We start from the raw sequence: 25,621 nt of genomic DNA on the forward strand, positions 1-25,621 counted from the left end.
TTTGTCTGTAGTATAAGTTAAGCATAGGGGTAATATGAACAGATTCACATTTTAGCAAGATAAGGCAACATGAAAAATAGGTTAGAGGGAGAAGACATGGAAAGGTTCTGATTGGAAGGTGTCATTATCCTCCACCTCAATAACGTTGAGAGGTTAAGACTATGAAGTAAGTGAGTACCTGTGCAGGCTAAGAAATGGACAGATCTTGAACTGTCTAGATCTGACACTTTGCAGAAAAAGTTAGTAGGATTTAGTGATGTGGTGAAGGAGGGAGGAAGAGCCATTCTCTATCAGCTATCTGGTTTCTGGATTGGGCATTGAGATAGATGGTGGTGTCACCAACCAAGATGGAAAACCCAGAGGAGGAGCACATATGGGTGGGAGGTGATGAGCTGAGTTTTAGACTTGCATATAAGAGGTCTTGGGCATCCAGGTAGAGATGGCTGTAAAACAGTTGAGACAATTGGGCACCTGGGTCTTATAAGAGTGTATGAGATGGTCTCAGAAGAACACAGTGAGCAGGTGATTTTTAAAAATATTTTACTTAGTTTTTATAGAGACAGGAGCTCACTATGTTGCCCAGGCTGGTCTCAAACTCCTGAGCTCAAGCAATCCTCAGCCTCCCAAAGTGCTGGGATTGCAGGTGTGAGCCACTGTGCCCAGCCTGAGAAGGATATTCTTAGGAATGATGGGGTGGAGGTGGGAGGCTGATAGGAGAGAGCAAGGGAAGGTGGTGGAGCAGGGTAGATACATAGTTTGAGGAAGAAAAACCTTCATTATATTTAATATTTGTAATTCAGGAAGCAAAACGTTCTTGGCTAGGGGTGAGAAAACATTGTAAAGGGCACAGGTCATGAAAGACTGAGCTGCTATGATGTAGTGCAAGGTGAAAGGCTCTAAGGAAAGAACGCTGGGGAACATTTGAGAGTGTGTGCAGAAGAAAGGGATCAAAGAGAAAATAATCGCAGTTGGAAGAAGCAGGAGAGCTTGAAGTCACAGAAGTGAAGATGATGATTCCACACAACCGGGTGGTCAGCAGGCTTAGGTGTTCCAGAAAGGTAAAGGGAGAAAGAAATGACTCCATGACATCTAATATTGGTAGACTGTTGGGGCCTTATGTTGAGAGTTTTGAGAAAAGTTGGGGGCAAGAAGTAGATCTCAGTGGTCTGAGAAAGGAGTGCAGCAGAGGTCTAGAGCAGTGACTGATGGAATAGCAAAGGAAACTGTACAGGTGAGGGGTGAAGAGGAGCAACCTTGGTGACCATGTCCCACAAAGCTGTTGTACTCTTCTAGCAGCATTAAGAGCCTCAGGCTGAACTTAATACCAGCTTAATACCAGCTCTTCCCTTGTTGGTAAGTGTTAGCTCATATCAATTTAATCAGTATTCTTCAGTCTTCATTTCTATGTTAATCTAAATCTGAAGTAGGGAAACCCAGTACTGGAGAATCTCTCCATTTACACTTGTATGCTTGTACCCCAAGCCCAGCAACTGAGGTGGCAGAACTGCAGAGGGAAGGAGGAGTGAAATAAGGAAGGGTGGTGAAAAGATAGGGAATGAGAAACACTAAGTCCTAAAAGAAAAGCTACTGAGAAGATCAAATATACAAGGAAAAACAAATGCCTCCCCATGTAACATAATCCTATATTGCCTCGTTTACATGTTGACATGCCCAAGGGCACTGGCTTCTTGGTTTCTCTGGCACTCATCCTAAGATTGCATACACAGTTCATGTCCTGCCTCACCCCTTGAAAGAGTGGAGATAGGTGGTCTCCAGCTGTGCTGGTAAAGTCAATGCTTTGTGATTAAACATTTCAAGAAGAGTAGCAAAAATAACGATTTTCTTTGTTTTTTATCTTCTTTAATCCTCCCAGTAGTCAAATGAAATCTAGAGCGCTCAGAAAATTAGAATCATTTTCATACTTCACTTGGTGGCAAAACCAGACCTGTGCTATCATGAAGTTATTTATTGTCTTATTTTCACTTTGACAATTCATTTCACTATTATTACTTATTATGGGATATGGTTTCAGATCTTGGATATATATGGTATGTACAACTTACCACCATTCTGTAAATTATCAAAAAACTTTGAATTTCAAAACATGTCTGACCTCTGTTCTAGATAAGGGGTTGTGAACCTGTATCCTCATTTATAAGCAAGGGAACCAACGCTACTAGTAGTGACATAAATCACCTAAGGAAAAGCAGCTAATATGGAGCAGGGGTAAGATTCTGTCCTAGGTCTGTGACACTCAGAGACCTGAGTTACTGTATCACCTTGTCATGATGCTATCTAATGCGCCCTTTGTTTGCTGGATAGATTCTCGCTAGGCAACAGAGTGAACCAGACTGAGTAAAGAACGTGATGTAAAAAATGACATTTTGCTTTAAAATACAGTTTACTGACTTCAAAGGTTATTTTTTGACTTTCTCGGATTCAAAGAGTGATCATTTTAGGCTGAGCATGGTGGCTCACGCCTGTAATCCCAGCACTTTGGGAGGGCAAGGTAGGCGAATCACTTGAGGTCAGGAGTTCAAGAACAACCTGGCCAACATGGTGAAACCCCATTTCTACTAAAAATACAAAAATTAGCCAGGCATGGGAGCCTGAAGTGGGAGAATCTCTTGAACCTGGGAGGCGGAGGTTGCAGTAAGCCAGAGATTATGCCACCGCACTCCAGCCTGGGCAACAGAGTGAGACTCCATCTCAAAAAAAAAAAAAGACAGATCATTTTAGTATTGCTTTGGAATGTTGGAGACTAACCCTTTTATCTGGAAAACTTCTCCAAATCGTTTACTTAGGAAAGGACACAGGGTAATGAAGATTTAGCTTGGTGCTGGTAAAAAGTTGCCAGAATATAGTGCATTATTTTATAAAGTAGTGCATATCTCATAGTTATTGTAAAAATCTTGTTTTATATTGTGATTGGAAAATATATGCTTTTTAAAAATAGTTTCCAAATAATTTTGATAATTTTGACTTTCTAGTCTTCCAAGTCTCTTACAGCTCTTATGTCTGTGACCAAAAGATTCAGATCCCATACTGTTTAAGCCAGTCTGGACAAAAAATTCATGGTCTTTAAATTGTCAGAGAGAGCTTAACAATACATATTTTATATAAGTAAATACTTTGCTATTCTTTTTTGCCCAGACATGTTTAAAGAGTATAATGAAGCCAGGTGCCATGACTCATACCTGTAATCCCAGTAATTCAGGAGGCTGAGGCAAGGGGATTACTTGAGGCTCGGAGTTCAAGACCAGTCTGGGCAACATAGTGAGACCCCGTCTCTCAGAAAAAGTATAATGAGACATGGAATCTTCTAAAAGAGACCTTTTGGGACAACCCCCTTCAGTCCACGTTGCCCCACCTCTCCTTCTTCAAAAAAGAGAAACCAGGTGGTCTATAGAAGGTAACAGTTTAATAGAGGAGTCTTTTTGTAAGATCCTGATTACTTGGCTTTTACAGCTTCAGTAGTCCAGCTAAGAAACAAGAGGTGGTCAGTGTGATACTTTGTTCTGTAGGTGGTATATATTAAGATCAAAACTTAACCTTGGTGTGGTGTTCAGAGTCTTTCAAGTTTCACTTGTATTAAAACATATTTTATGTATTTACAGGAAATATGTATTGCAAAACACAATGAAAAAATCCAACAGCGCACTCGGATTGAAGATGAATATAGAACCCATCACACAGTACAGCTAGTAAGTTTGGACTCGAAAATTTTGAACAAAACTTTATTTTTTACATGTTTTAGAGTGGGTAAAATCTGTAAAGAATGATAAAAAGCTTATAACTGGACGTTAACATTAGTTCAGTTTATATAATGATACGTTTTTAGGCAAAACTGATTGGAGAGTACAGAGTTCCTGTACCCTCAACCCTCACACGTAGCCTCCCCTACTGTAGCATCTCATATACTCCTGTCCCCACATTTGATAGCCTTTCTACTGTCGACATCCCCCAGAGTGGCATATTTGTTAAAATCAGTGAAACATTGGACATCACCATTCCCCAAAGTCTGTTGCTTACATTAGGGTTCTTTCTTGGTGTTCTGTGTTCTGTTGGTTTTGACAGTGTATAGTGACATGGATCTGCTATTATAGTATCGTATGGAATAATTTCACTGCTCAAAAAATCCCTTTGTTCCACTACTCATCCCTCTCTCCCCAAGCCCCTGGCAAACACTGATCTTTTTATAGTCTTCATATTTTGCCTTTACCAATGTATAGTTGGAATGATACAGCATGTAACCTATTCAGTTGGCCTCTTTAACGTAGTAATGTGCATTTAAGGTTGCTCCATGTCATGGCTTGATAGCTCATTTTAGCACCAAATAATGTTCCACTGTGTGGATGTCCCACATTTTGTTTATCCATGAGCCTATTGAAGGACATCTTGGTTGCTTCTAAGCTTTGGCAGCAATTAATAAAGCTGCTATAAACATCCATGGAGGACTTTTTGTGCACGTAAATTTCAGCCAATTTGGGTAAATAACAAGGAGCATGAATGCTGGAGAGTATGGTAAGAGTGTATTTAGTTTTGTGAGAAACTGCAAAACTGTCTTTCATAGTGGCTGTTCCATTTTGAACTCCCACCAGCAATGAATGAGAGTTCAGGTTTTTCCACATCCTCTCTAGCATTTTACTGTTGTCACATTTTTGAATTGTAGCCATTCTGACAGGTGTATAGTGGTATATTTTGGTGTGTGTGGGTGTGTGTATGTTTAAGAGATGGAGTCTTGATAGGTTGCCCAGGTTAGCCTCAAACTCCTGGGCTCAAGCAGTTCTGCTTTTAACCTCCTGGGACTACTGGCATGGACTGCTGTGCCTGGCTTTTACTGTTGTTTTAATTTGCAAATCTCTAATGCAGATATATAGACATATAGATACATATACAGAGAGAGAAAGAGTGCATCTGTTCAGATGCTTACTTGCCCCTGTATATATCTCTAGTGAGGTGTCTGTTCAGATCTTTTGCTCTTTTTTTTTTGGAGTCTCATTCTGTTGCCGAGGCTGGAGTGCAGTGGCACGATCTCAGCTTACTGCAACTTCCATCTCCCGTGTTCAAGCAATTCTCCTGTCTCAGCCTCCTGTGTAGCTAGGACTACAGATGTGCATCACCACGCCCAGCTAATTTTTGTTTTTAGTAGAGACAGGGTTTCACCATGTTGGCCAGGCTGGTCTTGAACTCCTGACCTCAAGTGATCTGCCCTCCTTGGCCTCCAGAAGTGCTGGGATTACAGGCATGAGCCACCATGCCCAGCCTTTTTGCTCATTTTTTAAATTGGATTTTTATTTTCTTATTGTTGAATTTTAGGAGTTCTTCATTGTTTTGACTTACACTCCTTTATCAGATGTGTCCCTTTGTTTTGCAAATATTTTCTTATGATCTGTGGCTTGTTTTCTCATTCTTTTGACAGTGTCTGTTGCAGAACAGAAGTGTTTTACTTTTAACAAAATCCAGTTTACCAGCACTTTCTATCGTGGTTCATACCTTCAGTGTTGCATCTAAAAAGTTATTGCCAGTCCCCAAATCAGCTAGATTTGCTCCTGTGTTATCTTCTAGAAGTTTTATAGTTTTGTGTTTTATATTTAAGTCTGTGATCCATTTTGAGGTAATTTTTGTGAAGGGTATAAGGTTTGTGTCTAGATTTTTTTTTGGCATGTGGACTTCCTGTTGTTCCAGCACCATCTGTTTAAAAGACTATCCTTTCTCCATTGAATTGTCTTTGTTCCTTTATCAAAGATCAAATGATTCTGTCTCTTCAGTCTATTTTTGGGTGTCCTATTTTGTTTCGTTCATCTAGATCTTTTGCCTCTCCATATGAGCTTTAGGATCAGCTTGTCAGTAGCCACAAAAAAATAGCTGGGATTTTGATTGTGACAGTGTTGAATTTATAAGTCAAGTAGGGATGACCTAATATGTTTTTCGTTTTTTTCATTTTAAAATACTTTTCCTCTGGGTTTTTTTGCTTTTTAATTATTATTTTTATTTTAACCTCTACCTCCTTCTCCTATACCTAACATCTTAGTATTGAATATTCCTATCCACGAACAAACAATATGTTTCATCTATTTAATTCTTTGATTCTTTCATCAGAGTTTTATAATTTTCCTCATAAAGATCTCGTACACCTTTTGTAAGATTTATACCTAAGATACCTAAGTCTTTCTTCCTCTTCTTTGTCGGGGAGGTGGTAATATAAATAGTATTATGTTTTTAATTGAAAACTCCAATTGTTCATTGCTGGTGTGTTACAGAACAATTGACTTTTGTTAATCAAGCTTTTTCTTATAATCCAGATTTGTCAGTTTTCTTTCAGATTTTCTACATCTGTCCGCAAAGACAGTTTTATTTCTTCCTTCCCAATCTGTATAGCTTTTATTTCTCTTTCTTATTGCATTAGCTAGTACTTCAGTATAATGTTGAAAAGGAGTGGTAAGGGAGACATCTTTGTCTTGTTCCTGATCTTAGCAAGAAAGCTGTAGTTTCTCACCAGTAAGTATGATGTTACTTGTAGGTTTTGGGATGGATGCTCTTTATCAAGCAGAGGAAGTTCTCCCTCTATTCCTAGTTTGCTGAGAATATTAGTTCACTGTATATAAAATTACATTAGAAACCTTCTTCTACTCCCATATTGCCGTGCCTCATCCCACACAATATATTATCCTGACAGTCATCTTTTCAGATGTGTCTTAAATTATTTAACACCAGTGATTTGTACTTAAACATCGGAAATGCCAACATGACCATATCGCTATATTTGGATATTTTTAAAATTTTCTTTCTTTAGCATCATACTAAAGGCCAAAAGGCTTAAATTTGTCTCCATTACCCCTTAAGGCACATTCTTAGCTAATGCTGCCCCTTACTCTTCATTTTAGCCACATAAAATTAGCCAAACTACCCATAAACTGTAAGATTACCTTTCTCCTAGAATCTAGAAATAGCAAATTAATTAATGTACTTTTATTTTTCATTACTATTTCTGTGGGTCAGAAACTGCTTTGTAAGATTAGTCAGGGGACCAGCATGACACTGAGGTAAGTTGCTCCCTGCTGTAACCATTTGTACTTGCATTATCAGTTTAGTTATGAAGGTTCCACACTTCCAATATGTTTCTTTTTATAAAACATAAGATTTTGGTGGAGGGGAATAACTAATTAACTTTTTAGAATGAATGAGTATCAGATCTTTTTCCCAAATCTATTATTTTGGGGCAACAGGAATAAAAATTAGTAAATCGATTATTTTTCTTTTCCTTTTTTTTTTTTTTTTTTAATTTTTATTTTATTTTATTTTTTTTGAGATGGAGTCTCACTCTGCCCAGGCTGAAGTGCAGTGGCTCCATCTCTGCTCACTGCAACCTCTGCCTCGCGGGTTCGAGCCATTCTCCTGCCTCACCTCAGCCTCCCGTGTAGCTCGGATTACAGGCACGTGCCACCACACCTGGCTAATTTTTGTATTTTTAGTAGATGGGGTTTCACCATATTAGCCAGACTGGTCTCAAACTCCTGCCCTTGAGTTATCTGCCCGCCTTGCCCTCACAAAGTGCTGGGATTACAGGTGTGAGCCACCATGCCTGGCCAAGAAATTGATTCTTAAGGGAATCCCAAAGATAAATGTCATCTGCCTTAGAATTTTGCCTAATACCTTGGTTGGAATATATAATTGTCAGAGAATGAATCCATTAAATATTACTAGTCATCTTTAACACATACAGATAAAGCACAAGGAAAGTTAGCTTAGCTCAAAATAGATAATTGTTTTTCAATGCTAGATTTAAACCACCAGTGTCAGAACCTCTTTACGTGGTGGATTGTTTAAAATATAGATTCTTAGATGTTAACCTTATTATTGCAACAGTTTCCCCTGGACATCCTTGTGAATTAAATATGCAAGACTAAGGAAGTTTATTTTAATATTTGATAGTAAGCTCTCTGAAATAAAATGTGAGGATTTACTTATTAATACTACAATTTTAAATTATTATTAGCCTAGAGACAAATTGGATGAGAGAATTCTGTTTTCCCCATTAAAGAATGAACTCTTGTTTTTTATAAGCACACTCAAAACTCCAGGCTTTCATTCCAAGAAAACATACATGGTGGCTCATGCCTGTAATGCTAGCTTTTGGGAGGACGGGGCAGGAGGATCGCTTGAGCCCAGGAGTTCAAGACCAGGCTGACCCTATCTCTATAAAAAATTTTTGAAATAGCTGGGCATGGTGGCATATGCTTGTCTCGGCTATAAGCATGTGCAACATACAGGGAGGCTTATGCCTCTTTTTGGGCACATGCTCACTTATTTCAGGCTCTAAGAGCCCCCTTTGAATTGTGTTCATGTGTGGTGTACCTTTGTGTCCTTTTGTGTAAATTAGTAGTATATTACTAGATTGCATTTTATTCAGAATAATTAGCCTACCACACTCTTTTTTTTTTTTTTTTTTAATAGAGATAGGGTCTCACTCAGGTTGGTCTTCAACTCCTGGCCTCAAGCAGTCCTTCTGCCTCAGCCTCCCAAAGTGCTGGGATTACAGGCATGAGCCACCACACTTGGCTTTATTTTCCAGTTTCCTGTTGTCTCCCTGTCACTCTTATCTCCCCACTCATACCTTCTTCTTGGAGTTTATGATACAATCATCCAGTGCAAATGCAACTGTAATGAAAATAACCCATTTACCTATGTAGAAAGCCTTTTCATTTATTTAACTAACATTAATTTTACCAAATGAGATTTTATTATATAGCTTTTAGATGATTCAACTCTATAGGGAAGGTTAAGTTTGTTTAGATAACTGCCAGAAATAAGGTGTGATAGTAAACCAGATGATTCATGGATAATGCTTGAAGTATATTTTTCTAACTACTGGTTATATTGTTTAGAATAATGTACACTATCCAGATTACTGACCAAGTGATTGTTGATTTGATTGCTTTTGTTCATTTGTTTGTTTTTTTGAGACGGAGTCTTACTCTGTTGCCTAGGCTGGAGTACAGTGGCATGATCTCAGCTAACTGCAACCTCCGCCTCCCAGATTCAAGCAATTCTCCTGCCTCAGCCTCCCAAGTAGCTGGGATTACAGGCGTGCATCACCACGACCAGCTAATTTTTGTATTTTGGGTAGAGACGGGGTTTTACCATGTTGACCTGGCCGGTCTCAAACCCGTGACCTGAGGTAATCCACCTGCCTTGGCCTCCCAAAGTGCTAGGATTATAGGTGTGAGCCACCGTGACTGGCCGGTTGCTGATTTTATTTTTAAAGTCATCTACATTGAAGTTAGCATAATATAGTAGCTAGAAGTATTTTAACTAAAATTGTATATTAAAAATATTTTATGTTTCATGTTATAAAAATTTTGTTCAATGAATCATCCCCTTGGGCCCATATTAGGATAACTTCTCATCTTTTTTTCCTATTAATGATAAAAGTTGGGACACAGCATAATGGAATTATTATTAATTTTTTACCAGAAGAGAGAAAAATTACATGATGAAGAAGAAAGAAAAAGTGCCTGGGTTAGCCAAGAGAGACAGAGAACACTGGATAGACTTCGAACATTTAAACAGGTATTAAAAGTAATGGTCCATTTATTGTTTTTCATTGTTTTTAAAACAGAGCTACATATACACCTGTAGGATTTCTTTGTGGGAAAAACTTGGTTTTCCCTTATTTATAAACTATTATAACCATGGAAGTCCTTTTTAAAGTTGTTTTGATGGCATGGCTCCATTTCCTCTGGTGGTTTTCCGAATTAGTATTCTTGTGATCTTTGACCCACAGCTTCAGTAGTATAAGAGGAATGATCAAGGCCTCTGGGAAACCTAGATTCCTCTTGAGTTTAAAAAATTACTTAAATCACAACTGACTATCCAGCTCAAGCATCAACTTGTTATTTATTCCACATACATCAACCTGTGTCATTGGCAGAATTAGAGGTGGGGGGAGTAGCATATTTGAGAAATGCTTCAGCAGTTCTCTTGCCAGGGTAACCCATGACCACACACTGATACCACAGTATCCACACATCTCCTCAGAACTCTGCTGAAGCCTCATTTTTAAAGTACTCTGGAGCCTTACTTCAGTTGTGCATGCTGAAGGATCACTTTATAAGTGAAGTAGGCTTTTGAACAAGTGTTACAGTGGAAAAAAAGGAGGTGAGGCAGGGGATAAGCCTTGTTATTAAGTAAATGTTGCCCACGCCTGTAATCTCAGCACTTTAGGAGGCTGAGGCAGGTAGATTGCTTAAGCCAGGGAGTTCAAGACCAGCCTGGGCAACACGGCAAAACCCTGTCTCTATACAAATTAGCCTGGCATGGTGGAACACGCCTGTGGTTCTGGCCATTTGGGTGGCTGAAGTGGCAGGATTACCTGAGCCAGGGAGGTCATGGCTGCAGTGAGCTGTGATCGCACTACTGCACTCCAGTCTGGGCAATAGAGTGAGTCTCAAAAAAAAAAAAAAAAAAAGGTTTTACCATGGTGAAAGATGTATAAGAGTTCTACCAGTAAGTACTTCAAAAAATGTAATTCTCTCTTCTTCATTCTGTCATAAAATGGCTATATAGTTGTTGGAGCTTTTTAAAAATGCCAAGTAACCTGTTAAAGAATATTTTAATTTTCTCATGTGTGTGCATTTGAAAACATAGGAAACTAGTTTATTTTTGCATACCAGTAGCATTTATACATTTGACATAATTTATGTTTTGCATTTTACATGCTATTTGTTTTATACATTTAGTAGTTTTATTCACTAAAAATCTTTTTTTAATCATGATAATTTTGAATATTTGAATTAATCATGGATTTGATAGGCAAATAATAAATTCATAATTTTTTGTAAGTTATTAGGTACTTTTGGATTTTCTGTATAACTTTAAGAGTGAAATAACCAATAAGGCAACATAACATTTTTGAGATGGAATCTTGCTCTGTCACGCAGACTGGAGTGCAGTGGCACAATCTCAGCTCACTGAAACTTCCGCCTCCCAGGTTCAAGGAATTCTCCTGCCTCAGCTTCCCAAATAGCTGGGACTACAGGTGCCTGCCACCACACCCAGCTAATTTTTGTATTTATAGTAGAGACGGGGTTTTGCCATGTTGGCCAGGCTGGTCCGATCCACCCACCTTGGCCTCCCAAAGTGCTGGGATTACAGGCGTGAGCCACCATGCCTGGCCACGTAATATCTTTTATTTGAAGGATAAGATAAATAGGCATGTGCTTATAAATTGTTTCGATAACATTTAACCAGTTCCAATAACTTCTGATATTTTAGAGGTATCCTGGGCAAGTCATACTTAAATCAACCAGATTACGACTAGCTCATGCAAGAAGAAAAGGTGCAGCAAGTCCTGTTCTCCGAGAGGATAAGTGTGACTCTCTACCAAGTGTGTTACAGGTAGAAGAGAAAACTGAAGAGGTGGGAGAAGGAAGAGTCAAGCGTGGGCCATCACAGACAACAGAACCCGAGAGCCTTGTACAACTTGAAGATACTTCATTAACACAACTTGAAGCCACTTCATTACCTCTCAGTGGTGTTACCTCTGAACTGTCTCCCCCTATATCTCTTCCACTTTTGAATAATAACCTCGAACCATGTTCTGTTACCATAAATCCACTCCCACCCCCTCTTCCTCCAACACCACCACCTCCCCCACCTCCTCCCCCTCCCCCTCCACCACCACCACCTCTGCCTGTTGCTAAAGACAATGGCCCAGAGACACTGGAGAAAGATCTGCCTAGAAAGGAGGGGAATGAGAAGAGGATCCCAAAGTCAGCCAGTGCCCCCTCAGCACACCTCTTTGACAGCAGCCAGCTGGTCAGTGCACGGAAGAAGCTCAGAAAGACTGCTGAAGGTTTGCAGAGGAGGAGAGGTACGGCAAGATATTTTCATGGTCCATCTGTTGTATGACATCAGGCATAGTAAAAAACTATGTATTTTTTGACGTTGCAAAACTTAAAACATTTTATTTTTGAACATTATTTGATAGTAAACAGGTTTTCAAAGTCACACTAGAGGACAATTCTTATTAACTCACATCTGCAAATGCATAAAGTACACAGAAATGTATGCCTTCTTGAGCTGTTAGGCATGTTTTAAAAACATCTTCTAAAGTGATACATACATGTTTGGTAATGTATAATGGATGGCTCCTTTTGTGTTAGGGAAAAAAAATTTGATTTTAAACCTGAGATTTTTTAAAAATTACTCATCAGAAAGGGTAAGCTATCTGGTCAGGACTGTCACCACAGGGAAGACATTGGCAGGATCATGTAACATTTGTTGAGGACTTGTGTGTATTTGTATAAAGAAGCAGAGAAGAATAGGGAGTGATCTGTTCAGCTTACAACGTGACAGATGTACCTCAATAAGGTTACTATTTTTTTCTTCTTTTTTTTTTGTTATGAGATATTCAAGCACAAATAAAATTATTTCTAAAAAGAGCAGAGAATAACCCTTGCCTTTTGCCTTTAAGGAATTTGCATTTTGCACAGGGAGAACATTATATAAATGTTACATATTACTTGTCTATTACATTTTAATCTGAAGGACCATTCTATAAAACATTTCTTGATATAATCTGAGTAGGATTTCACATGTAAAACAACTAAATGAAAAAAGCACAGTCTCCATAATGAACAAAAATGTAATTTTTAAAAGTAAAACGTGTAACTGAATTTGGGTGGAGCAACTGCAATATGGAAATCCTTTGGGAGTCGCACCCATAATACTACTAAGACCACCTCCCAGTTCCCAGTCTGGTCACTTCTCTCATATAGGAAATGATAGGAATACCAATAGTACCGACCATGGATTGGGTCTTGGGATTTTCTAAAAAGAAGGCTAATTAGGATCCCTTGTGTTCTGGTCACCTTCTGCACACATTTCACGATCCATTTTGTAGATGGTGTTTCAGCGTCCTGTGCTTTCACAGTTGCAAACAGTAGAGGTTATACAGTTTCATTCTAATTAAGTGCAGTCCTAACTGTAATACTCTTCTGTTTCATTTTCCAAAGTGAGTTCACCAATGGATGAGGTGCTAGCCTCCTTGAAGCGTGGTAGTTTTCATCTGAAAAAGGTTGAACAGCGAACTCTGCCTCCTTTTCCTGATGAAGATGATAGTAATAATATCTTGGCACAAATAAGGAAAGGGGTAAAATTGAAGAAGGTACAGAAGGATGTTTTGAGAGAATCCTTCACACTTCTACCCGATACAGACCCTCTAACACGGAGCATCCATGAAGCTCTTAGAAGAATTAAAGAAGCATCCCCAGAGTCAGAGGATGAAGAGGAGGCTTTGCCTTGCACAGACTGGGAGAACTAACAAGTAAATGACCTTATTGTCTTTAGTACCATTCAGTAATACAGGTTTTAAATCGGATGATGAGGTTTGGGGTATTTTTTATTGAGCCTGAGGCATATCGTTTGTTTTATAGCCCAAATTTGTGAACTTCAGGTTTTACTTAATTCTGTAGTTTCTAGAAACGTAATGATTATTGCTATGTAAATACGATTTTTTAAAATGTCCTCCTCATTAAAAATTTCCGCCATACAGCTGTAATTACAAGTAAAGTGACAGTCTCATTCTTGCCCTAAAAAAAAAAAAAAAAGAAAAGGGCCTGGCACGATGGCTCATGCCTATAATCCTAGCACTTTGGGAGGCCGAAGCAGGCAGATCACTTGAGGTCAGGAGTTCAAGACTAGCCTGGCCAACATGGTGAAACCTCTTCTCTACTAAAAATACAAAAATTAGCCAGGTGTGGTGTCAGGAATCTGTAATCCCAGCTACTTGGGAGGCTGAGACAAGAGAATCCCTTGAACCCAGGAGGTGGAGGTTGCAGTGAGCTGAGATCGTACCACTGCCCTGGGCAACAGAAGTGAGACTCAGTCTGAAAAAAAAAAAAAGAACAGGCTTTCCAGGTTCAATGGTTCGCTTCTGTAGTCCCAGTTACTCAGAGGCTGAGGCATGAGGATCTCTTGAGCCCAGGCGTTCAAATCCAGCCTGGGCAATATAGCGATAACCCGTCTGTAAAAAGAAATCAATCTTTTTTTTTAAAGAAAAGGCTTTTCTGACAAAGTATTTCAGTAACAAACTGTTATGCATACTCAATTTTGATGTCATATTAGCTGATCTCAAAGGAGTTTTCTTTTTTTTTTTTTTTTTTTTTTTTGAGACAGAGTCTCGCTCTGCCCCCAGGCTGGAGTGCAGTGGCCGGATCTCAGCTCACTGCAAGCTCCACCTCCCGGGTTCACACCATTCTCCTGCCTCAGCCTCCCGAGTAGCTGGGACTACAGGCGCCCGCCACCTCGCCCAGCTAATTTTTTTGTATTTTTAGTAGAGACGGGGTTTCACCGTGTTAGCCAGGATGGTTTCGATCTCCTGACCTCGTGATTCGCCTGTCTCGGCCTCCCAAAGTGCTGGAATTACAGGCTTGAGCCACCGCGCCCGGCCCTCAAAGGAGTTTTCTAAGATCAATCTGGAAAAATTGTTGCATTGTCTGATTATTTAACTTTCTAAACCCTTAAAAAAACTACTTACACCTGTCACAGTTACTGTATTATCTAGATAAATTTGCAGGTATCATTATATAAAAATTACCTACATATCTAATGAATACTCCTGTACATATTAAGATTCTCTTTGGTTACACCTGTAGCATTCTCCTAATATAATAGAGAGCTATAGTCGACTACATTTTAATAAGCTAATTATAGGGTAATATGGCACAGATTATACCAAATATATAAATCAGTAAAGATAACATGGTATAAATTAAATAGTATATCGAATTTATAACGGTGGTAACTGAAATGTTGTAATTTGTATAAAATTTATAGAGTATACAAACATGTTCTATTAATTATTATACTTTCTTGATGGAATATGTTTCTCTGGGCTTCAAACATTCACCAAAGTGGGAAGACGAGTCCTAGAAGGGAATAAGTAAAGGAATAATTAATTTATGTGTTAGCCCTGTGAATTCTTTTTGTTGGATTTCTTTTTTTATTTTAGAGACACAGTCTCTCTCTGTTGCTCAGGCTGGAGTGCAGTGGCACGTTCATGGCTCACTGCAGCCTCAACCTTCTGGGCTCCAGCATCCCAAGTAGCTGGGACTCCAGACACATGCCACTGTGCTGGGCTAATTTTTTTATTTTTTTGTAGAGACAGGGTCTCCCTATGGTTGCCCCAATTAGCATAATAATTCTTAAAACATGTTTGATCATAAGAATTAACTTGGGGAGCTTATTAAAAATGGACATTCTGTCCTTAAGAATCCTGAGTAGAACAACAAAGAAAAAAAAATGTTTTTTTGACAGGGTCTCACTCTCTCACCCAGGCTAAAGTGTAGTGACACAATCTCGGCTCACTGCAAGCTCCGCCTCCTGGGTTCAAGTGAATCTTGTGCCTCAGCCTCCCGAGTAGCTGGGATTACAGGCGCCTGCCATGACGCCCGGCTCTTTTTTTGTATTTTTAGTAGAGATAGGGTTTCACCATCTTAGCCAGGCTGGTCTCAAACTCCTGACCTCAAATGATCTGCCCACCTCGGCCTCCCAAAATGCTGGGATTACAGGTGTGAGCCACCATGCCTGGCCCCAAAAAAAAGAATTCTGAGTAGATCTAATGTATATGCAAGTACACATCTAGATTTTGAAGACATAATACAAAAATGTAATGTATGTCACGTTTTAAACAATTGATTACATATTGAAAAATTCTATTAGTTATATTAGGTAAAATATTACTGAAAGCAGTTTCACCTGTTCCTTTGGGTTTGGGTTCATTCCTCTAGTACCTCTCCACTGTACCCCTCCCCATCAGCATCTGCATCAATCAGTCACTTAAAAAGGGTAATATTACATTTACCATGATTCAGCCAACATTCAGTAGTAGCATTATCCTGCCTTTTTTCCATTATGTATATAGTTACATGTAACACTCACTTTGTATGACTTCCTGTTTTTGGATCCCAAAGTAACTTCGAGTTATTTTTGCTTATACATATGTCCACTATGCTTTGTAAAGGGATAGATAGATAGATAGACACACACACACACACATATAAGTGTGTGAATGTCTAGACTCTCAGGTGTGTCTGACTGGGAATCTCTTCCATAGTGGATATTTGTAGGTTGTCTCCCACTTTACAGTTCTTGCTACTATGTGTTGTCTTCTTCTGCTGTAGCTTCTCAGGAAGCTGCTTAAGCTCGTGCCTAAAACTGCCATCTTTGCACTAATTCCACAGCTGGACCTTCACATAAATGTGTGTTTAGCTGTTTCATTACAGATGGTCCACAGTGGCCCATTCACAGCACACCAGCTGCTCAAGTCAGCCTATCCTTGACTGTCTTCTCCCATTCCACCATATCCTGCCTAACCCTAGACATTGCATCAGCATTTTGTATACTCAAGTGACTGGGATGTTACTCATAGCTTCTGGCTACTAATTTAGCCTTAGTATCAGATGTTAAGAACATGGTGCATGGTGTATACCACTTTGAAAATTGCTTAAAACTTTTTTCGGGTATGTGGGAGACTGTTGATGGCTGGAATATGTGGTACAATGTTGAGAGAGAAATAGTGAAACACTTATATGAGCTTGGAAATCTGCAAAGTCACCCTTTACTAAATGTGTGCTACCCCAGAAGCAAACCATAGACTAGTATGAACTGATTAGGCAGTGATGAAGTAGCTGTGTATTACTACTTTGTGATCGTGGAGACTGAAAGGCTGTGAACTTTTTATCTATAAATAGCTAAAAAGGCTTTACTGCAATTTGTATTTCCCATTAATTTATTAGATCTCTCTTTTTTTTTTTTTTTCTTTTTTTCTTTCTTCGAGATGGAATTTCACTCTTGTTGCCCAAGCTGGAGTGCAATGGTGTGATCTCAACTCACTGCAGCCTCCACCTCACGATTCAAGCAATTCTCCTGCCTCAACCTCCTGAGTAGCTGGGATTATAGGCGCGTGTTACTACTCCCAGATAATTTTTATATTTTTGTAGAGACGGGGTTTCACCATGTTGGCCAGGCTGGTCTCGAACTCCTGATCTCGGGTGATCTGCCTGCTTCTGCCTCCCTAAGTGCTGGGATTAACAGGCTTCTGTGCCTGGCCAGATTTCTTGATTGTAATTTTGTCATTAATGTACTTATATACTTTTGTTTTAGGAGGTAATTTCTTGCATATTCATAAAGTAGGTAATGAAGGTCCCTTGTTTTGCCCTGTTCATTCCTCTCTGAAACTCTTCTCTTTCCAGAGATAGCCATAGTCGTGTTCAAGGAAATTTCTTAAAATGTGTGTAATTACATAGAGATTTAAAATAAGTTTCAGGCTGGGTGTGGACTTTTAAGTTGCAGGCCTGTAATTCTGCAGCACTTTGGGAGGCTGGGGGTGGGTGGATGACTTCAGCCCAGGAGTTCAAGACTAGCCTGGCAACATGACAAAACACATCTCCACCAAAAACACAAAAAGTAGCTGGGCATGGTGGCTCACACCTGTAGTCCCAACTACTTGGGAGGATGAGGCAGGAGGAAACCTGTCTCAATAAATAAATAAGCTTCTAGTTTGTTTCCTGTGAGAGTCTTCTTTTTTTTTTTTTCCGAGATGGAGTCTCACTGTGTCAGCCAGGTTGGAGTGCAGTGAAGCCATATCGGCTCACTGCAATCTCCATCTCCCAGGTTCAAGCTGGGATTACAGGCGCACCACCGTGCCCAGCTAATTTTTTTGAAGTTTTAGTAGAGACGAGTTTCACCATGTTGGCCAGACTGGTTTCGAACTCCTGACCTCAACTGATCCACCCTCCTCAGCTTCCCAAAGTGCTGGGATTACAGGCCTGAGCCACTGTGCTGGGCCCCTGTAGGAGTCTTCTTTTTTTTTTTTTTTTTTTTTTTTTGAGACGGAGTCTAGCAGACTCTGTCACCCAGGCTGGAGTGCAGTGGCGCGATCTCGGCTCACTGCAAGCTCCGCCTCCTGGGTTTACGCCATTCTCCTGCCTCAGCCTCCCGAGTAGCTGGGACTACAGGCGCCCGCCACCTCACCCGGCTAGTTTTTTGTATTTTTTAGTAGAGACGGGGTTTCACCGTGTAGACCAGGATGGTCTCCATCTCCTGACCTCGTGATCCACCCGTCTCGGCCTCCCAAAGTGCTGGGATTACAGGCTTGAGCCACCGCGCCCGGCCAGGAGTCTTCTAAAGTAACTATAGCAGTGCAGTTCAAAAGAAATATAGTTTGAGACATGTAATTTTAAAATGTCCACTAGTCACATCAAAAATGAAAAGGAACATGTGAAACTGATGTTTGTAATATTTTATTTGACACAATGTAGCCAAAGTAATATCCTTCAACACACAATCAACATTAAAAACCTAGGACATGGCTTTCTATTTCTTTTTTTTCATATTAAATCTTCAAAATTCAGTGTATTTTTTGTATATACTAGTAGCACATCTCAATTTGAATGCTAAGTATTTGATTCTTAACGAGAAATGTCCTACCAAAACAGTAAAATTGTATTTAATGGAAAAATACTATTTACTGTTTTAGATTTTTAAATCAAACTGGATTTAAATCAAACTAAATCAGTCACACTAGACACATATCAAGTGCTCATTAGCCACATGTAGCTACAGTATTAGAAAGGCAGAGCTGTATTAAGTTGGTACTTTATTCATGTTCCTGTCAGCTTTTATCTGATGAGTGTGTCTTTTATATAAATGCTCCTGTACTGTGGATAAGCCCCATAGATCTTAAGCACAACACTTTTCAATAAAATGCCCAAGTGAAGTATCCATTTAAAGACTGGTATTAATCCTGTCCTATAAATGTCAGTCTAACAAAAACAGTTTCTACTGCATTTTAAAGACACCATTTAATTGTTCTTACTCTACTAGCAGTTTATGAGGCAAATAGTTTAGACTGAATTTACCTTTTTAGTATATAGTTTTGATACAGTGTTAGAGTAAAAAGAATAAAAATGAAAATCTAAGAGTCTTTTAAACGTGATCAAAATCTGTATTTAGATTATTTTGTTTTCATTTTTGCTGCTTTAAGAATACAGTCATGGCCTTTTGTAAAAAATGTCTTTTGTACACTTTTTGAGGGAACGTAAACACACTGTATCTTTAAAGGGTCATCTTTTTTTAATGGTCTGTATTATTTTGTTTGTAAACAGGTGACATAACAGAAGAAAAATATCATTCAAGATTGGTTCTGATTCTTTTGGAAAATAACAGTTTAAGCACTTGGTTCCTCAGTTGGATAACATTAGATCCAAAGTGCATTGGTTCAGTGGTGTGAAGAAAGGAAGCACAATTGGCAGGTTATCACTTTCCAGTCATTCCAATAGATGATGGTTAACATGAATTTTACATGTGCAATGTTCCTGACTGCAATGAAGAAAAGGCCTTCTGGAGATTTCTGTTTTTTAAGCACATTCTCCTTCCATCCACCTATTTACATCCATGTAATGGCCAGTTAAGCTAGGGCTTAGTTGGAAGAACACTGGGTTGAGATCTACGGTGAGCTGTATTGGGACTGCTTTGCGAACCATCTTTCGGTGCACTGAAAAGTCATCTGAAAAAATAGCTTCTTCCATATCAGCTTATGTTAAATACTGTGACACTCTGAAAAAGTTAATCATGATAGCTGTAAGTCAGGAATTAAAATCAGATGGAAATACACCTGAAATGTCCACATTACTCATTTCCAAAGGATTTTTCATAAAGATGTTCAGCAATATCTGAAAAGCTGCATGGAGATACATCTATTAATATGTTCACAACATGATACATTTAACATGGCATATTTTTAGGAGACTTATACTTTGTAAGGTTTTGAAGTTTCCATGCTTTTAAATCACTCTTCATATTTCTGAATTTATAATAGTTTGAATTTTATGTGCATCCTTGCTTATGGGAGGCAATACTTTGATAATATTTCAAATTATTTTTATTTTGTGTGAACTATTGCTTGATTGCTATGACTGACATGACTTTCCTATTGAGAATCAAAAATCAAGGTTCAGTAATAGGGATACAGATCTTAACTCTTTTTACAAACCACCATTTTAAGTTTTTATTTTTATGCTCCACAGTGAAAAGCATGTGCTCTACAAAGATAGAAAGTAGACAAGCAGGCCGGGCGCGGTGGCTCAAGCCTGTAATCCCAGCACTTTGGGAGGCCGAGACGGGCGGATCACGAGGTCAGGAGATCGAGACCATCCTGGCTAACACGGTGAAACCCCGTCTCTACTAAAAAAACACAAAAAACTAGCCGGGCGCGGTGGCGGGCGCCTGTAGTCCCAGCTACTCCGGAGGCTGAGGCAGGAGAATGGCGTTAACCCGGGAGGCGGAGCTTGCAGTGAGCTGAGATCCGGCCACTGCACTCCAGCCTGGGCGACAGAGCGAGACTCCGTCTCAAAAAAAAAAAAGAAAGTAGACAAGCAGACAAGTCTCCATGGCTGGCATTTCACCATCTTCACATGCACTGAATGGAATTTTGGGAGAATGCCTTTGTTATTGTCACTAAAATTTTACACTTATACACAGCTTTAGGTGCTGATTTTGGCTGCGATGGAGTCCTGAAGGACACACTGATATGTTCCGGATTGTCAGCAGGATTGTCGTGGACTTGAATACATGTAGATCGTTGGACTCAGTGTGCAGTACCCTGTACATACAATTGTGCATAAGCAGATCTTAGCCTGTCTGTGGAGGGAGTTAAGAAATAAAATACCAAAAAGAACTTTATTTCTTTTAAGACAATTCTCGGGCCTAAACCCAGAAAGCAGTACTGGAGCAAAAGCCCAGACTGTATATGAATTGGTATTCCTGGAGAAAAAAGAAATGCTCACACCTTTGTTATTTTAAAGTGTTTTCTTGAAAATAATTAGGGAGAAAATTTTCTGGCAACAGGTTATGTAAGGCAAAATTTTTTTATTATTTCAAAACAAAACAGGCACATGCCACCATGACCCAGCTAATTTTTGTATTTTTTGTAGAGACAGGGTTTTGCCACGTTGCCCACGCTGGTCTTGAACTTCTGAAATCAAGCAAGCTGCCGGCCTCGGCCTCCTAAAGTGCTAGGATTACAGGCGTGAGCCTCTGTGCCCAGCCTGACAAAATCTTTTATTTAAATGTTAGTAATACGTTTATTGATGAGACTAGGAGCTTCTCTGCAGCATCTTCGTAATACATTGGTTTTAGTTCCCACACTATTCCCACATCTTGTCTGGAAAGATTAGAAATACAGATGTAATATGGAAACTTCAACATCATGGGAGTGGTGATAGTGTCCTGTTTGCCCTTGGTAAAATATTAAAACATATTTCTTAACCCAAAGAGTGACTGGTTATATTAATATATTTGAAAAAGTTAAAGCAAATTTGCAAACCTTTACAAAATCATGTATCAATTTTATGCTGTCCAATTTTTACGTACCCATGTGTCAACATTTCATATATCCAGTTCTTTGGGTGCTTGTTCATTACTTTTTTTCATTTATTCAAATTCAGAAAAATATAGACACATGTAGTGTTAATTTAACCAAAAACCCTGGAACGTTCATATCTTGAGAGGGAATTTGCTACCCTTTTAGTTTTGGGATTCTATTATAAAATAGGCCCATTTATACATGTGTCCTGTGGTCTGTCTTCCAGAGTGTGCTGTAATAGTAGGTCTCTAGCAAAGACTGGAGGGTGGAGGGTGTACAGAACTCCACTCAGCCTCATGGATGCATCTACAATTCTCTCAACCCATCCTGTTACAGTGCTCCATGAGAGTCACCTCACACTTGGAAGAGAAGGAGGTTAAAGCAGAGTATCGTTGGCAGCCAGCTATGCCCATTCTCTAGTAAATAACTTTCCAACACACCCATTTCCTTGCCTTAAGGTGCAGGTTCCTGCTTCTACACAATTTCAAATGATTGCAGGTCAGAAACCTTTGGAGTTACGAATGATAATAAAATTTCAAATAACTAGAGTCTACTTGTCCATCAAGATGACATTACCAGTGGAACCCTCCTGTTAATCTTAAAGTAGCTTCAGAACCTAACAAAAATTATGTAAACCTGGTTAAATGCCCTTTTTTCTTGCCTCTAATAAAATGAGGATCTTCGGCCTTAATACTACATATGTGTATATTTAGTTATGATGGTACTTTAGATGCTCACATTTCCAGTTCCAAACTCGTCCATACTTTTTATGTGCTTCAAAATATTTGACACTTACATTTCTGTTAATATATGATTTCTATATCCACAAGCAGCTGTTGGCTTATGCTGAATCAATTTAGAAGTTAATTTGCCTATCTGGTCTCAACTGCAATGCATTTAAAATAGGGAAAACAAGTAAATGAGTTTGGAATGTTTTGAGATTGTTACTGCCCACTTGACTGTCAATTTCAAATGGCTCCTAATGCACCCAAAATTATAACCAATGTAGCATGTGTAGGAAAGGTATTCTTAATGATTGCAAATCCTTGTGTAGATTACAGCAGTATGAGGAATGCCTGGCTAAAAAGGATCTTTTAAAAGATGAATAATGGTTTTGCTTGTATTGTATAGGCTTATTGAGTTTGTGAGCAGCATAAAAACAATCATTCCTTAATTCTTCATTGTGGAACTGAAATATTTCTGTAATGCATTTTTTAAAAGGAGACTCCTAGACACAGCTGTAATAGTGAGAATAGAAATACAGAGCTTTTCTCATAACACGAAACCAGAACATAATTTTCGGCACTTTTACTTTATGTAATGAGGAAAAACAATTGTTTCCACAAAGTTGAACTATGTAGTAATATTTGGTAACACATGGCATGGCTACTTTGTCACAGAATGTGTGTCAAGTTGCAAAGCATACTTGGTCCATTGTAGACACTAAGAATTAAAATTCTTAAATCAGTGGAACAAAAACTAATGGGCAGCATTCTCTGGGATGCGATCAGTATACAATTAATACAATTTAATTTTACACATTCCCTAAGACACCATTTTTAAGTTACAGTCACGTGAGTGTGTTTGTATAAATTTAAGTCAATGCTTTTAGCCTAGGCAAAGCTTTTTGTTCACTAAATACAAGGTTTTTTGGGTTTTCTTTTTTCAGCTTTATTATTGAAGTATTACAAACTTAACATCAGATACCAGTGTGTAAAAAGTACTATTGGGTCCTTAAGGCCTCTATCAGGGAGTTGAAATTTCATACACTTTACCAGGTTACTTGTAAAAAATGAACAGCTGTAAGACATTTCAAAACTGTTGCAGACACATTGTTAAAATGCAGCCATTTGATAATGAAAGCAGAAACCTTAAGTTTTACCTAATTATTGCACTAAATGTAAATGGTAACAAAAAATTAAGTGTGCATTTTAAACAGATTCTATTTCCCACTTACTGTTGAGCATAGAAAAAGAGCTATGCTTAGAGGAGTGGCCAGCAAGATGTATTTCAGATGGAAGAGGGGTGAGAAAGTGGAAGCACCTTACTGTTAGAGCGTGTTGCATCTATTAGTGCTACTGAACAATTCAGTAATTTCTGAACTTTGCTGCAAAGTGCTCTTTAGTTAAAGCACATTAAGAAGGGTCACTGCTTAATTGCTTTGTAAAATGAAGCAATGGTATTTTTTATCTGATATAGTGTAATTTAAAAGTTTTCCTACAAAGTGAGTTTATATTGCTGCCTAAACTGTGTTATGTAAGCAAAGGGTTTGTAAAGGTGGGAGGGAGTCTGGATTCGGCGAGTGTGTGCATTTGTGTGTGTGAATGTATGAAAAGTTTCCTCATTGGGTTATTCTCAAGATGTGTTTATTGTAAAGTTTTCTGTGTTTTGCCCACAGTAAATGTACAACTTGGCAATTGTAGGATTTAATTGATTGAATTCCAAATTTATACTGTCTCTCCCCTTCTGCAGAGACATTATGCCACTGTAAGGGGCATGTACAGAAAATACCTCTGAGGTTGACTTGTTAAATAATTGATGAATGTTATTTCACACTGAATCTCAAAGCAGTCATTTGTTTTGCGGGTTAGGGGAAAGTTTTGTTTTTAGCTGGTGTTTTTTGTTGTTTTTAATTAGGTACACTAAGAGTGGCTAAATTTGGGGGAGTTGGTGGGTAGGAAAGACCTTGAAAGGGAAATTTGGGGATTTTTTTTTTTTACTTGCATGTTCTATGGGTAGCTATCAAAGGGTGTAACAAGTTATTCCAGCTTTTCCCAATACTAATGGTATTGGTTTTAAGAAGTCTGCAAAATCACTAGGTGGCATTTTTCCTTCATTTGTGAACCAAGAGGGGTAAATGATGCAACCCATACAATGACTTCTGACTTTTTTAGCTTTGACAGAATCTCCATTGTCTCATTGAAGTTCTCATTGTATTGTATGTCTTTCCAAGTATGAAACCATACTATGTAGTTAATGAAAAATGGAAGGCTGCACATTATTTTGCATGAATAATTAATTGCCCGTTAGGGCTAAGGAGACTGCCATGATTTTTATCGGTTCTGGGTAAATGAAAATTTTAATGGAAAACTGATTCAACATTTACTAGCTTTGTGCAATATAATAAAAGGTAGAAGCAAAACACTAGCACTTGTGCTTGGCTTGTAAGGATGGCTTTAATACCATTACATTAAATGGACAGTGTGCACAGTGTATTGTAAATGCCACCTCTTGCAAATTTACAATACTTAAATATGTTCAATTAACATTCTAAAGTATTAAAAGTACAAAGGAAAAAACCAAGCATTTATAGCAATACCATGAAATCTCCAGTAATTGTTTTGACCATTGCCTTTTGCTCTTTAGCGCAACTTTTCTGCATTGTAATTGTATTGCTTTGTATTTCATGTTTTTTACACATGACTTCAGAGTTAAGTACTTGTACACCAAGTATTGCAATCACCTTTCTCTTGTACATGCAATGTAACAACCTACAGTTTTGGTGCTTTTAACAATATTCCTCTTTTTCTTTAATAAAGGATATTTATTTGAATTAAACCTGATTTTGTTTGTTTAAAATTTCAGTGGTACATATTTTCACTTCATTTGAAATAGAAGGACCATAGCAAGTTGTATGTCTGTTATAACAAGTTATAACATGGAGAACAGGATCCAGAGACTATCCATGCCTGTATTTCTGCCGCTTCCTGAGTGCTGTTTGTTATGACGTTATTTTGATGGCAACCTTCTTTGTGCTATTAATGAACTTTCTTAGTTTGTAAATATTCACAAAGTTTGGAAGTGCTGACTTCCAAATTGGAAAATTTTTAAATGGGGGTGGGGAGAGGCAGGGATTAGGCTTTACACTGAAACATGGAAGTAGATTAACTAGAGCCCAGCAGATAGCCTTACCTGATGTTGACTTGATACACCCCCCCATAACACACAAGAAACACACATTCAAGTCATTTAAGTCAGGGTCCTCAATCCCTGGGCCACGGACCTGTACCAGTCCATGGCCTGTTAGGACCCAGGCCACACAGCAGGAGGTGAGCAGCGGCTAGCGAGCATTACCACCTGAACTTCACCTCCTGTCACATCAGCAGGGCATTAGCATCTCAGAGGAGCATGAACCCTGTTGTGACCTGTGCCCGTGAGGCATCCAAGTTGCGTCCTCCTTAGGAGACTAAC

The 25,621-nt window shown here is 38.8% G+C and overlaps 1 protein-coding gene across 2 annotated transcripts in view; it reads left to right on the forward strand.

The window, feature by feature from the left end:
- The window catches only part of LOC117083145 (junction-mediating and -regulatory protein), an 88,220-nt gene extending 63,232 nt beyond the window's left edge, over positions 1 to 24,988 (forward strand). The window contains exons 7-12 of one of the 2 annotated variants that reach the window (XR_004436971.1): positions 3,618 to 3,704; positions 9,478 to 9,573; positions 11,278 to 11,875; positions 13,020 to 13,330; positions 19,173 to 20,123; positions 20,435 to 24,988. Coding sequence is in view for 1 of the 2 variants with exons in the window: in XM_033210474.1 (XP_033066365.1) it covers positions 3,618 to 3,704; positions 9,478 to 9,573; positions 11,278 to 11,875; positions 13,020 to 13,327 (1,089 nt within the window). In the remaining variant the exon portion in view is untranslated. Of the gene's footprint in view, positions 1 to 3,617; positions 3,705 to 9,477; positions 9,574 to 11,277; positions 11,876 to 13,019; positions 13,614 to 19,172; positions 20,124 to 20,434 lie in introns of those variants that run through there. The other variant, XM_033210474.1, reaches the window with a different exon arrangement.
- Positions 24,989 to 25,621: the final 633 nt, after the last annotated feature.

The sequence above is a fragment of the Trachypithecus francoisi genome, unplaced genomic scaffold (genome assembly GCF_009764315.1).
Source record: "Trachypithecus francoisi isolate TF-2019V2 unplaced genomic scaffold, Tfra_2.0 Contig00294, whole genome shotgun sequence".
Lineage (NCBI taxonomy): Eukaryota > Metazoa > Chordata > Mammalia > Primates > Cercopithecidae > Trachypithecus > Trachypithecus francoisi.